The 16,598-nt window shown below is 41.9% G+C and overlaps 1 protein-coding gene across 2 annotated transcripts in view; it reads left to right on the top strand.

The window, feature by feature from the left end:
* The window catches only part of CALY (calcyon neuron specific vesicular protein), a 113,581-nt gene that overhangs the window by 81,472 nt on the left and 15,511 nt on the right, over positions 1 to 16,598 (top strand). For both annotated transcript variants that reach the window (XM_020994462.1, XM_020994463.2), the window contains exon 3: positions 1,354 to 1,473. In XM_020994462.1, the coding sequence (XP_020850121.1) occupies positions 1,354 to 1,473 (120 nt within the window). The remainder of the gene's footprint in view (positions 1 to 1,353; positions 1,474 to 16,598) is intronic.

Raw genomic sequence — 16,598 nt, 5'->3', positions numbered from 1 at the left:
ATTGGAGGTGTAGAAGAAGTACATTCGTTCATGTCTTTATGTTCTCTTTATAACTGGAGAAATAACCTTTAAAAAAAAACTTTATCAATGCCTTATTGTTTTTACATTGTTCATATTCAGATATAGCTCCTTCATCCCCATTCTAGTGAGTCTTATATATATCAAAAAAGAAATAAACATTTAAGCAAAACCAACAAATACATTGGCCAAATCTGATGATGCATGCCATATTACATACCCATTTGTAATCGAAAGGATTATGTAATGCGCAGTTTCAATTTAGGTTCAGATCTCAAGATATAATGACACATACTCAGTGTAAACAAATAATCACAGTTATTTTACAATGATTAATAATGATTAAAGCAAAACACACACATAAAGATGAGAAAAACATTCAATATGACAAGTAATAATCAAAATAAAGAAAAGGGAGAATAAGAAAAGAAAGGATACACACTCACTGACTAGGTGAGCTCAAATACCTAATAGACCGGGGAGACTGAAGAATGGTCAAGAGGTCTGGTCAGGAAGCCAACGGAGCAGCATTCTGCTCTGACTCAGCAGAAGCCGTGCACATGATCAGCTTTGGAACACAACAGAGATTTGGCATCCCTATCTCTGATATCAAAGTACTCCAAAAATCCCTTTCCAAATGACCCCTTTTATATCCATGTAAACCAGGGAAAAACAATTTTGATATTTTGTTTTGTGTGTATCCTTGGTCCAGGCACGCACACATCCTAACAAAAGTTGGGGCTTGATCACAGCCCCAAATAGCTGTTTGTTGTATAAATCTCCAAGGAGTGATCAATTCCTTGGACAACTGTCCAAGGACACACCTTTTTCAAGAAAAATGTTCCTTGAGATGAACTGCTTTCCCAGGTAACATAGTTTGTTGGTTATTTAATGTTCTGTCTCCATGATCCCGGCCATGCATTGGTAACTCCCATTTATCTTTATGTCAGGTCATGAGGCGGTTACACAGGGGGCTGGGGAGGATCTATCCTCCTCAGTTTCCCTTACACCATTATATCACCCACTCAACCCCCTTCCCCCCCAAAAAAAAGGAAAAGAGACTCATTTCTTCATCTCTGCCCTCTCATGTAGAAAAGTATTCGTGAACAAAAGTTCAGGGAAGCTAAGGTCAAAGGTCACAGTGAGCTAGCAGCAGCAGTGGTACTAAAATCCAGGCCTCTTGACTCCCAGACATCATACCAGAGTAGGTTCTTTTTCTCCATTTCTAGATGGTAGCCAATTCTACTGGGCAACTCTTTTGGGATTTAGGGTGGGGCATGTGCCTGGTGAGGCACTTAAGAGACCTCCGTTGCAAAATCGTTTCTTCCCCCATAGGTGATAGTCAAGACCCGAACAGAATACCAGCTTCAGTCAAAGAAGAAGAGAAAGTTACATGTTCCAGGAATCAAGAGGCTGAATGTCAATCTCTATGACGAAGTATCAGAAAAGGTCAAGGTAAAAACAACCCACACTCACAGGGTCCCTTTGCTAATTTCTCCTGATAATTTAGGAAGGGAAAATGCGAAAGTCTTCAAAGAGCCTCTGTTCAGGAAAGAAAGCTGGTTGGAACATTGCCAGTCTTGGCTAAGGTTGGGATTATCCTACTGAGGAAGGAAGAAGCTCAAGAGGCAAGGAGAGAATGCCCTGGATACATTGGTGGCCTGGACACATAAGCAAAATCCAGCCAAGGGCCCTCCAAAGGAGTACCACTTTGGGGTCCAAGTGTTGTAGCATGGTATCGAGGATCCTGTTTCCGGGCACAACTGGAAATACTGTCAGGTTGGGTGCCTGGGGGATGTGTAAGGACTGAGCCAGGAGTTAGTTCTTCAGGTAAAGTAGTTTTAGTAAAAAGCACTCAGTGAAGATAGTGTCTTAAGGTTGTTTACCAGCTATGAAGGGGCCCAGGTAGAGCGGAACTGGCATTGCTTCAACCTGTTAGAAAGATAAATACTTTAAAGAGGTGAAGGAACCTTGCTTCTTGCTGACAGAGAGGATAAAGGGAATGTAGATGCTTGCTTTTTTTTTTTAGACCAGCCCCATCACAGGGACCATTAATTTGGTGGCATTAACACTTGAGACTTTTGGAAATGGATTGCAAAGAACAGAATGTGACAACAATATGGCAGTGCCCATTATCTTTCCCTCACAACCATGTTGTACCTGAGGAAAAAGGGAAATATTGTTATGTGGAAGATCTTTAAAGAAACCACTTAAGACCAGCTTGGCAGAGTGGGGAGAGTGATAGAGCAAGGCACTTGGAGTCAGGAAAACCTGAGTTTAAATTCATCTCTGATACTTACTGGCTATGTGACCAGAGGCAAATCACAAAAATTTCCCCCTGCCTGTTTGTCTGAAAAATGAGGCTATATAGCCATAATATCTACCTCTCAGGGTTGTTGTGACCATCAAATCGAGACTGCATGTGTGTGTATGTATATATATCATATTATTAATATAAATATATATGTGGGTATGTATGTGTATATATGTAAAGTCCTTTACAAGTTTCAAAGTGCTATAAAATGTCAGTTATGATTAAGACCACAATTCATTATTGAAAGCCCTGGTTAGTGGGAATGACCTGTGAGTGACTCAAACTCCTATTTGATCAACCCCAGTGTCTCCCAGGTAGCTCTAGGATTCAACACGAAGCCCTCCTTTGGGTGCTTAAAGCCCTTCTTAGCTTTCCAGTCTTTTGAGTAACTCTTTCCTTCCCTCCTCACACTCTACAATCCAGCAACAATATTCTTTCTATTTTTCCTATACAACATTCCAATCTCCAAACTATGCCTTTCTCTAAGACTTTTCCTTGGCTATCCCTTATGGCTCAAATATTTTCTCTCTCATTTCTGTCTTAGCTTTCCTGGCTTCCTTCAAGATGAAGATCAGCCTCATTTTCCCCAAATTCTAACGCTTTCCCTATGAGGTTGCCTTCCATATACCCTGTATATATCTTGCATGTACAGAGTTAACTATGTCTTTTCCCATAAGAATATAAGCTTCTTGAGGGCAGGAACTATTTTTGACTTTCTTTGTATCCTTAGAATTTGGCACAATACCTGGCACACATTAGGCACTTTAAACACTTGTTGACTGACAGTCCTTGGGAGCAAGGTTACTTCCTACCCCAAACTGTCTTTTCCTTGATAGGGTGGTACTACTTGATGGCTTTGGGGGATTACATTGGAATACATAGGACCAAAACCACTCATCCTTTAGTTAGGGAAAGTAACCCAGCATACAGCTTGCATTCATTTGAAAGTAGCTTTGTTCACATCTTTTCCCCTTCCCAACTGAAGCTGATTATAGATGTGAATCTTAACCAGATTCATATACTCCCTAATCAAGGCTGGCATGTTTCAGTAAATAGTTGTCTCCTATGGCAGCACAACTGGTCATCCTGGGGTGGAGTTCAGGATCAATGGTTTGATAAGGGAGAAGACTTGATCCAAAGATCCTACTGTCCCAATATCAGAGTAACCATAAGGCCACAGATGTTGAAAGGGTGCACATAAGCATATCACAGGGTCCTGGAGTCAGAGCTGGAAGAGACCTTAGAAGACCATGGAGTCCAGCCCCCTCAATTCATAAAGATGTAACTGAGGCCCACTTGCCTAGGGTCACACAAGTGGCAAGCAACATAGTCAGGATTCAAATTCAGAGCTCTTTGGATTATAACATGCTGCCTCCAGCATGAATTGGTTTAGCCAATTAGAGTTAAAAGCTGAAGAAATGTGCCCTCAATTAGGGGGTTCAAATCTAAAAGTCAAGCTGCCTAGCGGAAGCTCAAGTCATTTTTTCCCCCAAGAGCTAACATGGACACTTCATATCCATCTGGAGGACCCTCTGGTCTCCAGCTGACTCCACTACCCTGGATGTATGGCATTACCCCTTCCTCCAGAGCATGCTGCTGGGTTTGGGGGCACTGGCTTTGTGGTGCGGGCTTGGTACGAGGCTGCTACCAATTCTGGGGCTTATCTGCTGTGCCCTTCCCTTAGCCTTATTTCTCTATCAGTCTGTTATGGGTTGGCCCTGAAATGTCTGAGGTGAATCCATCTATTTACTCCAACAAAAATTTAGTGAGCACCTGACTTAACAGTGCTTGGCACACAGTAGGTGCTATATAAATGCTTATTCCCTCCCTCTCCCCTCTGTAAGTGTTGGGGGTGAAAAACAAAACATACCCTGCCTTTAGGGAGCTTATATTTCACTGGGTGCTGGGGTGGGATTTAACATGTACACAGATAAATAAATAGAAGGTAATTTGGGGAAGGGGAGCGCACCAGCAACTGCAGCGTGGGGAGGTGGGACTGGTTGAGGGAGGGCAGGGCAGAGATCAGAGAATTTAGAGGAGTTAGCACTTGAATTGAATCTTGCAGAAAGATAAGGCATTCTGACAGGCAAAGATAAGGGATGGTATTCAAGGTGTGGGCTGCAGCTTTCAGGAATGCATAAGTGATGAGAGATGGCATGTCAAATCTGGGGAACAGCTGGTAGTCCAGCTTTATTGGAGCTTAGAGTGGGTAAGAGGGAATAAATGTGAAATAAGGCTAGAAAGGTAGATCACAGCCAGATTGTGGAACTCTTTAAGTGACAGGCTGAGGCATTTTTTTTTCTTTTGTGTGTGTTTTATCCTAGAGGCAATAGGTAGTCGCTAAGGATTTCCAATCAGGGGAATGAATTGGTCAGACTTTCTTCTCTCCTGGTGGGTGGCCTATGTTCTATTCCCATGACAATCTTGTTTCTCCATTCCCCTCTCAAATGATCTTCATTCCGATTATGCTTGCCTCTCTTATTCCTAAGTCTAATTGTAGGAGTATATCTTCTTAATATGAAACATTTTAAAATTGTATTTCTATATCTGTTTAAATGTGGTATCCATCCACTCTCTAAGAGCAGGGAATGTGCTTCCCCTTTTTGCCTTCATACCTCTAGCACCTAACAACAACTGCCTGAATGTAGGTGTCTGATAAATACATGAGCAGTTGAATTAGTGATTAGCCTATATTTGCTTAGATGCTGGAAGACAGATGAAAATAATTCATTTTTCCAGGAAATGTCCCATGAATAGATAAACATATGGTCATGTTCAGCTACCACTCTCTGAAATGGCAAATCTTGAAACACTAAATTCATGAACCTTTTAGTGAAATATAAGCTCCCTAAAGGCAGGGTATGTTTTGTTTTTCACCCCAACACTTACAGAGGGGAGAGGGAGGGAATAAGCATTTATATAGCGCCTACTGTGTGCCAAGCACTGTCGAGTCAGGCGCTCACTAAATTTTTGTTGTCTCAAATGACATAGCCCTGCACTCATGCAGACGGGAGCTAAGGGAAATCCATAGCTAAGTAATAAACACGAGGTCCTTCTTACAGCAGGGAATATCCCTCCATGTGAAGAGAATGCAGATTTTAAATATATGTACAGAAGATGGAAGTGAGGACATAAGAGAAAGTGTGTGTGTGTGTGTAGCATAGTCCTATAAGAATATATTGTGAATAGTAAAATTTAGAATAAGGTGAAATTGAGAAAAGAAAAGGTGTGGGGGTTATATGCAGAGAAGAGCAAAGAAAGAGATTAAACAGGATTATTGTCTGGGTTGCATAGAACAATGATCACTAGCAACAGAGAAGGCAAAAATGTTCTATGTAATTTTATTTTCCTTTTTTCCCCTCTGTCAACCAACAAGTATTTGTTGAGCATCTCTAACAATGTGTCAGGCACTGTGCTAGATGCTGGGAACATGAGTACAAAGAATGAAATAATCTCTACTTACAAAAAGGTTATATTCTATGGGAGGAGATAATAAGTACATACAAAACTGTGTCAAAGAGGATGAGTCTTGCTCTAGAAAAGGAAGAATGAAAATGGTAAATGGGGTCACACAGGACTTGCCCAGGGCCTGGAATCAGGAAAATTCCTCTTCCTGAATTCAAATCTGGCCTCACACTTCTTAGCTGTGTGACCCTAGACAAGTCCCTTAACCCAGCTTGCCTCAGTTTCCTCATGTGTAAAATGAGCTGGAGAAGGAAATGGCAAACCATTCTAGTATCTTTGCCAAGAAAGCCTCAAATCCCAAGGCAGACATGACTGAAACAAGTGAATAAGAATAACCAGGGTCATACAGCTGGTAAGGCTCTGAGGCCAGATTTGAACTGAAGTCTTCCCGACTCCAGGTCCAGTACTCCATCCACTGTACCATATAGCCAGGGGATATCTCAGGTGACTGCAACTTATCTTATGTGCCAAGATTTTTGAAGATCAACCTTTTTTTTTTTAATGAAACATCCTACTTTCTGAGGAAGAATAATCTGAATGTAATGCAAGTTTTTATAGATACCTCAGGGGCATCATCATTAATGTTCCTGATTGTTCAGTGCTACATAAGAGAGGGGATATTAAGGGAAGGAAAAAGCATTTATTAAGCACCTACTATGTACCAGCTACTGTACTATGTGCTTTACAAGTACTATCTCATTGGATCCTTACAACAACACTGGGAGGAAGGCGCCATTATTATCTCCATTTTACAGATGAGAAAATTGAGGTTGAGAGAAGTTAAGCAATTTGCATAGCTAGTAAATGTCTGAGACTAGATTTGAATTCAGGTTTTCCTGACTCCAGGCCCAAGGCTCTATTGGCTGTGCCATGAAGCTGGGTCATTAAGGCATGAGACTGTTTCACCTCCAATGCTGAATGACCCCATCTAGTACTTATAGTTCTAGTGTTTGCTTTTCCTAATTCTTCTGTCTCTTTCTTCCACTAATACCTTTATTGTCCTGTTCCTGTCCATGTATCCTGATGTTTCTAATCTGCTGCCTTATTTTACTCTCCAATGTTTGAGTCAGGGCCTGAGGGTAGCTCTATTTTATAGAATTTGGGTTGGAATAAAAATCTTAGTAGAATGGGAACTGGTCCTTTGACTTCAGTGGTATAAGCAACTCACAGGGGAGGGAATGCCTTCAACCAATGCAAGTTGGTCCTTCTCGGTAACTTAAAGAGCTGCCTCGTTCAGTGACTTGTCCAGGGTCTCACGGCCAGTATGTCAGAGGTAGGATTTGAATCCAGGTCTTTGTTGAGGCTATTTTTCTATCCACCACACCAAGCTGACTGAAGAGACGATATTTGTATGATGCTTCAAGCAAGCGACATTTAACGTCCATGCAGTCTAAACCATACCTGAAAAAAAAATCCCTTTTATAACATATGCAACAAGTGTATGTTAGGCATCTATTAATTGCTTAAAGAGCCCTAATCCACTTCCTTTTAAGTCTGAATGGAACCCATTCTGTTTTTGGTAGTTCTAACTGTGGGAAACTCAAGTTCACCTCTACCGTGCCAATTTCCACACTTTGCTCCTGGTCCTATCCTCTAGAGCCAAATGAAAAACAAGTCTCGTCTTTCTTCCGCTCAATCCCCTCTTGAGATCATCGGTCCTCTTCCAGAATGAAGAACCAATAGCAATAACCCCTTCAAGTATTTCCTAGTCAGCTGGGTGCTTCAGTCGTCTACTAGGCGGCGCCGTAGTGCGTAGAGCGCTGAGCCTGAAGTCAGAAGACTCATTTTCACGAGTTCAAATCTACTGGCTCTGTGACTCCGGACAAGTCATTTACCCCTGTTTGCCTCAGCTCCTCATCTGTAAAATGGGCTGGAGAGGGAAATAGCAAACCACTTGAGTATCTTTGCCAAGAAAACCCCAAATGGGGTCATGGAGAGTTGGACGCAACTGAACAGCACAGTGGATAGAGCATGCCTGGAGTCGGGAAGATCATTGTTCAAATCTGAATTTGGACCCTTACTACTTGTGTGATGCTGAGCAAATCACTTAACCTCTGTCTGCCTCGGTTTCCTCATCAGTAAAATTGGGGTAATAATAGCATATACCTCACAGGGTTGTTTTGAGGATCAGATGAGGTAATCATTCTAAAGCACTTAAGCACACAGCAAGCTCGACATAAATGTCAGTGATTCGTAGTAGAATATTTGAGGACATCGATCATATCCCACCTCTATTCTCCCCCCAGTCTTCTCTTTTCTAGGTTAAACATCCCACTTGCCTAGACTGATCACCACAGGCAGGAACCAAAGGCCTCTCCCCCCCCAACCCCATGTCTGGCCCTCCTCTGGATGCTCTCTCGTTTCTTCCTGGTTAAGGAACAGGGAGTTAAGTCTGTGACAGCTCCTACCTTCCCCGAGTCTCTTCCCGTCTGGCTGTGCCACTCCATGGGTAGCAGAAGTCTGCCTGCCAAGCAAAGGACTGATCACTGCTATTTGCAAGTTCTTGACAATGGCTGTTTCTAAATCATTATGATTCCTTGTCCCATTTCAGTATCAGTGAAGAGCCTTTTGAGGCTTTTTTTTTTTAGCACCTTCCTCACAGGGATCAATGACTTAACAGGTAAAGTGCTTTACAAACCTTAAGGTGCTAGATAAATGCTAGGTATGATGATGAATTTAATTATTTTTTACTTAAGAGAAACCTGTGATCTTTCCTGAGGAGTCACACAGTCACATTACTATCCTGGTACCATGTAGTAGTAGTAATGGTAGATACAGCAATGGTCTTTGGGTCAGGAGAACCTGGATTCAAAACTTACTAGTTGTACAAGCTTGGGCAAGACATTTGACCTTGAGTTTTCCTTATCTGTAAAATGGGTATAACAGTAGCAGCTATCTTACAGGTCAGATGGAAGGCTCAAATTGGATGATGTATATACACATCAGAGAAAATGTTACTGCTTTCTCTTACAGTGCTGTCTAAATGTCAATTATTAATAGCAGGTGAAGAATTGGAGTTGAGAGGCTTCTAAGAATAAATTGGGCTGTGTGGATCCCTTGGAAGCCATAAAGGTCATATTTTCCTAAGGATGTATTTGGAGTAAACCAGGGGCCTGATGTAGAAATGTGACCTCAGAAATCAAATTTCATCAAGATCTTTGGAAAGGAGACTAACTACTCTTCTCTTCCCTACTTTTTTTCTTCTTTGTCTTTCTAAGAATCTTCCTGAGCCCACACTGAATAAGGCCAGATTTGGCTTGACATTACAGTTTAATGCTTGGTTCAAAAGCCCAGCCCCTCACTCCCTGATCTAATGATAACCTTGGGTGGTTGAGTAAGGCCCCTTGTAGGGAAGTAGGTGGCTATTCTAGGTTGTGAAGGATCTGTTTCCTTCTGCCACTTTTGTGCTGTTTGCCTTTTTCACAGCTCTCAGAAAGAAGCCATATGGCTCTGTTGAATTCTTCCAGCTTAATGAGTCCTACCCTTGGATTCATGGAATCCAGTCAGAACTGGGAAGGTCATTCAGGGTCATCCAGTCAAATCTGCTCATTTTATAGATATGCAAATTGAGATCCAGAAAAGGGAAGTGATTCAAGCTGGAACTTGAATGTGACCAGCTCCTAAAAGTCTGGTAGCCTTTAAAAAATATCTATTACCAGGTTTAGTGACCCTGGGCAAGTAACTTAACCTCTCTATAGCCCTCAGGGTAACTCTCTAGCATGGTAAGCTGCCCAGAAGGTATTTATCTGCATCAGTGGAGAGAGTTTCCTTATCTGGGAGTTCTGTATATCAGTAAAACCACAGGCTCACTCCCTATCCCATATAGTGATGCTTTTTATTATTATTTTTTGACATCACAGTAGTTACTTTTGTAATGAAGAAAAACTATGTCAGCAAAGAGAACCAACCAAGTGAGCTTCTCTGACAGTAGACCCCCAGGCTTCCTCTGTCCTCATTCCAGATTGGCCATTTCCTCTTAATCTGAGTTCAGCTGACGGTTTTTACATTATGGTATTCAGCATGTACATTCCTTCCAGCGGCTGTCCTTTCCACTACACAATTGTGCTTAGCTTTCTTTGATGGTTTTTGGTACCTCTGACACCCTCTGTGTACCCACTGGTTCCCTCTGGTTTGCTGCTTAGAACCCTTCGGGGGCTCCCCATTGCCTGTAATTAGTACATTAGATTCTTGAGTGAGGCTTTTGCCTCTTTTTGTATCCCCAGGGCTTAGCATAGTACCTGGCACTTGGTAGGCATTTACAAATGCTGATTGGCTGATTATTCAATGAAAACCCTTAGCCTGGCATTCAAGGCCCTTCCTGAAATCTACCTCTAAGCCACCTTTTCAGCCTTGTTCAAATGGTCTAAGGGATCTTGGGATATCATTCATATAGGTATTCTTTCCGCTGATGTCAATTGTAACCTATTCATGCCTGCCCATATCCTTCTCATAGATCACAACAGGGGCTCTACCCAACCTACTGGGGGTTTTCCTCCTCCATACCAATGCCTGTTGCTTATTCCTCCCTGTTGCCATGTGACAGCCTATTTTTTTTCTCATTCATATTTTTCTTTGACATTCTTTACACCAACTCTCCTCTGTAATTCCTTGTCTATAATGTGCTACAGTCTACTCATGCCCACCAACTCTGCTGCCTTTGTATAATCTAGTCCTTAGAGACCTCAAATTCAATTCTTTGGATATTATGGTTTTCTTAGAGCCACACAATAATACTGGAAGAACACCAGATAAATAAAGCCCAAAAGCTTGTTGGCTGTCATAAAATCCACAGTATTTTGTATGTACCTCCTTGTCTTTCCATTTTGAGAAGAAAGCTGTATTTGCCTACCAATTCCATGTAATAAAAGCCCGCCCAGGAGGTAGGATGGGATACAAATTGGAAATACAAATACAAGCCAACAAGACAGAACCTACCCCTCAAGGAGTTTACACTCTAATTCAGGGAGAGAGTGGAAAGACAACATACATAAAGAGGGAAGAGAACAAGCATGTGAATGGTGCCTACTGTGTGCCAGGAACTGTCAACTTATTTTCATCTTCATTTTATTAGGATACCATTAACTCTTAGAACTGAGCCTGGGATCATTGACCTAACTGCAAAGCTATGCAAATGAACCTTTCCATCACATTTCTAATGACCAAAAATGAAATAGGCTTAGCCCTTTGGAAAAGATTGAGAGGAGTAGGGTTGCAACCTTGCAGTCATTGCATATGCTTTGCCCTCCAAGATGAGAATTACTCTGTATCCATTCCAGTGCTAATATTATATTACGTTATATTATATCATGTTATATGTCATATTACATTGTATCATATTGTATCATGTCATATCAAGTCACGTCACATAACGTCACATCACATTGTATCATATCATATCATATTATATTGTATTAATTATATCATATTATATTATATTATATGATGGTATATCATCTTCAGATGAAGCCTGTGAGGTAGGTGCTGTTATTAGCCCCATTAGACAATTGAGGAAACAGAGGTTAGGTGACTAGCCTGGCAGGAGCAAGAGGCCTGAATGGGGAACAGAAACCCACACATCAGGCTTCCCATGGGTAGGTGGTGAGAAGAAAGAGCTGCCCAGATGCCTGAAGGACTTTGCTGGCCCAGCTTTTCACCAACAGAGGAAGGTTCAGCGTTCTTTCAGCTCTTCATCCACATACCATGGGCCCACTTGAGAAACATGCTGTACTAGAGAGGATGGAGAAGATACCAAGATGAACAAGTTTCTTGTGTACAGGGGGGAAAGAAGATACGGCTGAGTGTCTGAGACTGATTTGAACTCAGATCTTCCCAGCTCCAGGCCCAGTACTCTATCTATTTACATATTCTTTTTTTTTGTGGGGGGAATGGGCGTTAAGTGACTTGCCCAGGGTCACACATATGTATCTGAGGCTGGATTTGAACTCAGGTCCTCCTGAATCCAGGGCCGGTGCTCTATCCACTGCACCACCTAGCTGCTCCCTACTCACTCTTTTCCACTACACAATGGGAAATGATTGCTGAATCCACAAGGAGAGAGGACAAGACACCAAGAATTGTTCCTGCCCAGGTATCCCTTCTTCGGGCTTACTCAGGATTGTTGGACTCACAAGTATATTATTTTCTTCCCAGACTATTGAAAGCATACCTGACTAGCCTGAGTATAAGAACACATTGAGGGAAGGAAGGCCTCAGTGGGGCCATTTGCATGAAGCTACAGTCATGGGTAGGATGTAGTGCCCTAACAGACCAGGTTCCCTGGGTTTGAATCCCACATCTGAAACTTTGGTGAGGAAGCAAAAAAGGAGGGGGGCAAGAAAAAGTAAATTCCTCAATGAGCTTTAAACAGACTTGGGAACAAAAAATGTCAACTGTCCGCTTGGCACCATCTGATTCCTGAATCTCACCTGTGCCTATGGCAAAACCCAGGATTATCAGCCAAGATTAGAAACTGGGTTGGTTGTGTTACAGATGGGCCTGCCAAGCCTCCCCATTTCCTTGACATCAAAATAAATGGTTAGATAATTTCTCTGACCATGATTGATGTCCTTTCCTCGAATGGCTGACCATCCTGGAACACATATCCTACATTCTAGCCAAATCAGATCACTCAATGTCTCCTTCTCCCCCTCATATAAGATCTAAACTTTTCCTACCTTCTCTGTCTTTATTTATTCCCTTGGTCTGAGGTTTACCTTCCCCTGCCACCCCTCATATACCTAATCTCTGTCTATTGATATCCTATACATTCTTCAAGGCCTAGTTCAAAAATTACCTCCTCTATGAGACTTTCATTGATTACTTTTTCCCTATACACAAGAAACTTGTTCATCTTGGTATCTCCTCCATCCTCTCTAGTATAGTATGTTCCACAAGTGGGCCCATGATGGGTGGATGAAGAAGTGAAAGAATGCTGAACCTTCCTCTGTTGTTGAAAAGCTGGGCCAGCAAAGTCCTTCAGGCATCAGGGCAGCTCTTTCTCCTCACTGCCCTACCCATGGGAAGCCTGATGTGTGGGTTTCTGTGTCCCCATTCAGGTCTCTTGCTCTTGCCAGATTCCTCTCAGGGAGATTTAGGGCTATGGGATTCAGCTTGGCAAAAAAGAGAGCTTCTCAGGAAGTGAAAACTGTGTCACATCCTTTGAGGGGCAGGCTTGGAAAGGCCAAGGCAATATTTCACCAGGCCTGTTACCATCCATCCTCTTCCCTGCCCTCCCCAGTGTGTCTGTCCTTTCCTTCTTCATATATTGGAATATTTACTCTCTTTTGGAGAGGGTGCCCAGTCTCCCACCTTTAGGAAATGCTGTGAATATTTGCAATGAGTAATTTATTACTCAGACCCAGCCCAAAAGCTCCTTGGCTGTTATAAAATCCACATACTTTGTATATGCCTTCCTGTCTTTCCCTTTTGAGGAGGAAGTTGTATTTGCCTACCAATTCCATGGAATTCTAAACATACGTCATGTTAGAATATGTCACAGAATCATAAAACATCTGAGCAAGAAGTCTGACTGGCTTTCTGATCCAAGTATTACCTAGACAAGAATTATACCTATGTCATACTTGGTAAGTAGCTACACTAAGGCAGTCCATTTTGCTCTGAGATCATTCTATGTGTTAGGCAGTTTGATGTCCTTTGTCCAATGCCATTCCTTCTCTGCCCCTAACTTTAAAAAAAAAAAATCCCGGGTAGTAATTGTTCTACCTCTCTGCTGGTTCTGTGGGGAAAAACTCCCAGCCCTTGTGAGAATCCCTCCTCGACTTAGGAGTTCGGCACTTACAGGCCCACTTTCTTCAGCTGGACTGATGTCTTTTGCATAAGAAAACATGAAAACTCAAGAAGCCTTCCATATTCTATGAAGGCCTATAGAAATCTTATGCTTTCCCCATTGGAAGGACTTTTCACCTCCCCAAATTATATGGTATTTATTTTGTATATGCTTTGTATTTCTTTACCTATATTCATATTTTTCCTTCAGTAGAATGAAACCTCCTTGAAGGCAGAAAATTTTTATTTTTCTATTTCCAAGGACAAGCCCATGTTTATTAAATAAAAGTCAATTAGTACCTGTCTTTGTCTCTCTCTAATGCAGCATCTTTCCACAGATAAGTAGTAACATTTATATAGTTCCTTAAAGTTTGCAAAGTGCTTCAAAAACATTATCTCATTTGATCCTCACAAGGTGCTATTATTATCTGGATTTTACAAATGAGGAAACTGAGACAGACAGAGGTTAAGTGACTTGCCCAGGGTCACACAGCTAGTAAGTGTCTGAGGCAGGATTTGAATTCTTTTCATCTTGACATTTCCCTACCTGAAGTACCGCCCTTAATTTTAGAGTCTATCCATCAGGGATGCATGTTTATTTCTTTATTTGACGTCTCAGCTATTGCTTCCTTAGGAAAGGATGGACTTTGATCAGCTCTTCAGTGTTCTCTGTTGTTGGGCAACTAGGTGGTGCAGTGGATAGAGCATTGGATCTAGAGTCAGGAACATTAATTTTCCTGAGTTCAAATGTGGTCTCAGACACTTACTAGCTGTGTGACCCTGGGCAAGTCATTTAATTCAAGAAGATTCATCTTCCTGAGTTCAACTCTGTCCTCAGACATTTACTAGCTGTGTGACCCTAGACAAGTCAATTAACCCCATTTGCCTTAGTTTCTTCATCTATAAAATGAGCTGGAGAAGGAAATGGCCAACCACTCCAGTGTCTTTGCCAAGAACACCTAAATGGAGTCACGAAGAGTCAGACACAGCTGAAAATGACTGAAAGAGATCAACAAAATTACCATTCTCTGACATCATCTGGGAAACTTGCTGCTCTTCTTTCCTGGTGTCAGGAAGAATCTTGAAGCCACCTCTGAGTCTAATACAAGAGGGCTCCATTCCCGAGACTTCCTGCTGAGGTTAGGATTTAGTTCTGTTTTCATCATAAGTCTAGGGGACCAGGTTCCCCATAATGAAATACCAACAACAATGAAAAACCATGGACCTGAATAGGTCCAGCATGGCCTCACTCTGGAAGACCAAAGTCTCTGACTACCTCCTTGTAATTTTCTTCCTCCCTACTCTTGACGCTCTTTACCCAAGACCCTGATTCTCTTATTCTTTCATCCCAAGCCTTGGGAACCACTTGTACTGCAAAGCTAAGTGATCTGATTCTTAACTGTATAGAGTATCATGGATCTCCAGGTGTGAGGGACCTCATTGGCCATCCAATCCAACCACCTCTTTTTACAGATGAAGGAACTGAGGCCCAGGGAAGCTAGTTGATTTGCCCAAAATCACATAGGTAGAAAGCATCATAACGGGGACCTGAACCCAGATCCTTTGACTCCATAGCCAAGGCTTTTTTCATCGTGCCATGATCATAGAGCAGACAAGCCCTTTGATGCATCATTGGATATGAATGGAGAAACGATGAGATATTGTTTCATCATTATACTCAATATCCTGTTAGAGCTCTTTGTTCATCAGACTTCTGCAGAACAACTGAAGGCAAGTGTGCATGAAATGGCCTCAATGGTACTTCGGTTCCCGGGTATGAAGTAGGAATTCAAGGCTGCCAAGAGGAATTTCTTAATCAAGTCCAAAGATTGGCTTGGGAATTCTGTCTGGGTTAAAAGGGAATAGATGATACAATTTTTTAAAAAATCATCATCATTTTATTAGGACACCATTAAGTCTCAGAACTGAGCCTAGGGTCATTGGCCTAACTACAAAGCTATGCAAATGAACCTTTCCATCACATTTCTAATGACCAAAAATCACATGGTCTCAGCCCTTTGGAAGAGATTGAGAGGAGCAGGGGGGGGCACCTTGCAGGCATTGCATATGCTTTGCCCTCTGTGATGAGAATTACTCTGTATCAAATCTAGAATCAGAAATTAGAAAAATGATTTCCCCTTTCCAGGCCTCAGTTTCTTCATCTGTAAAATGAAAGACTTTAACTTGATGTACCTCAATATTCTTATCTGTAAAATGGGGGGGCCAGCTGAGATGGATGTAAACTATGGTTCCTTCCAGTTTGCATATTCAATGGTGACCTCTGATCCCTAAGCCTAATGCTCTTCCCAACATGCCCTGCTCACAGGCTAGTGTCCATGGCCATATTTAATCTACCTCTTCACTTAAGCTTCACATACGGTCTGAGTTTTATAGGATCTAAAGAAAATAAATTTAGAGTTAGAGAGTGCCTTAGATGTCATGGAGTCTAACTTCTTCATTTTACAGATGAGGAAATGGAGGCACATAGAGGTTAAATGACTTGCTTAGGGTCATACAAATATGCGAACTCCCACTTTTTGACAAGATGAGAATTGTGAGAAAGGCCATGCCATGAGGCCCCTACTTTGGTTTGAACTAGGATCAGTAGCATCAGTCTATGAATTGACTTCATGCCAGATGAAGTCAGTCAGTCCTCCCTTTTCCCAGCATAGTACGATCATGAGAGCTTAGATTTAGAAACAGAAGAAACCATAAAGGCCACTTTTACAGTTAAGGGAACTAAGGCCAAGAGAGGTGAAGAGACTGGCCAGAGTTATACAGGTAGTGACAGGGATTTGAACCCGAGTCCTCTGAGTTGATACTTCAGAAGCTTTCCAATGTCAGATCTAAACACAAGGATCCGGCACGGCACAGCCTTTCCTGGTCTAGGCTCTTTCCTTACTCCATCCACAAATTAATACGCAGATCAAAGTCCCGGCCTTGGAAGAGGCTGCTAAAATTTTCCTATTTAAGAACTGATGAACTCTAAGCACAGATTGAAGCACACTTTTTTTTT

This window comes from Phascolarctos cinereus, unplaced genomic scaffold (assembly GCF_003287225.1).
Source record: "Phascolarctos cinereus isolate Bilbo 61053 unplaced genomic scaffold, phaCin_HiC Scaffold_3;HRSCAF=262, whole genome shotgun sequence".
Lineage (NCBI taxonomy): Eukaryota > Metazoa > Chordata > Mammalia > Diprotodontia > Phascolarctidae > Phascolarctos > Phascolarctos cinereus.
The sequence above is the reverse complement of the archived record's forward strand: the minus strand, read 5'-3'. Positions and strand labels throughout refer to the sequence as shown.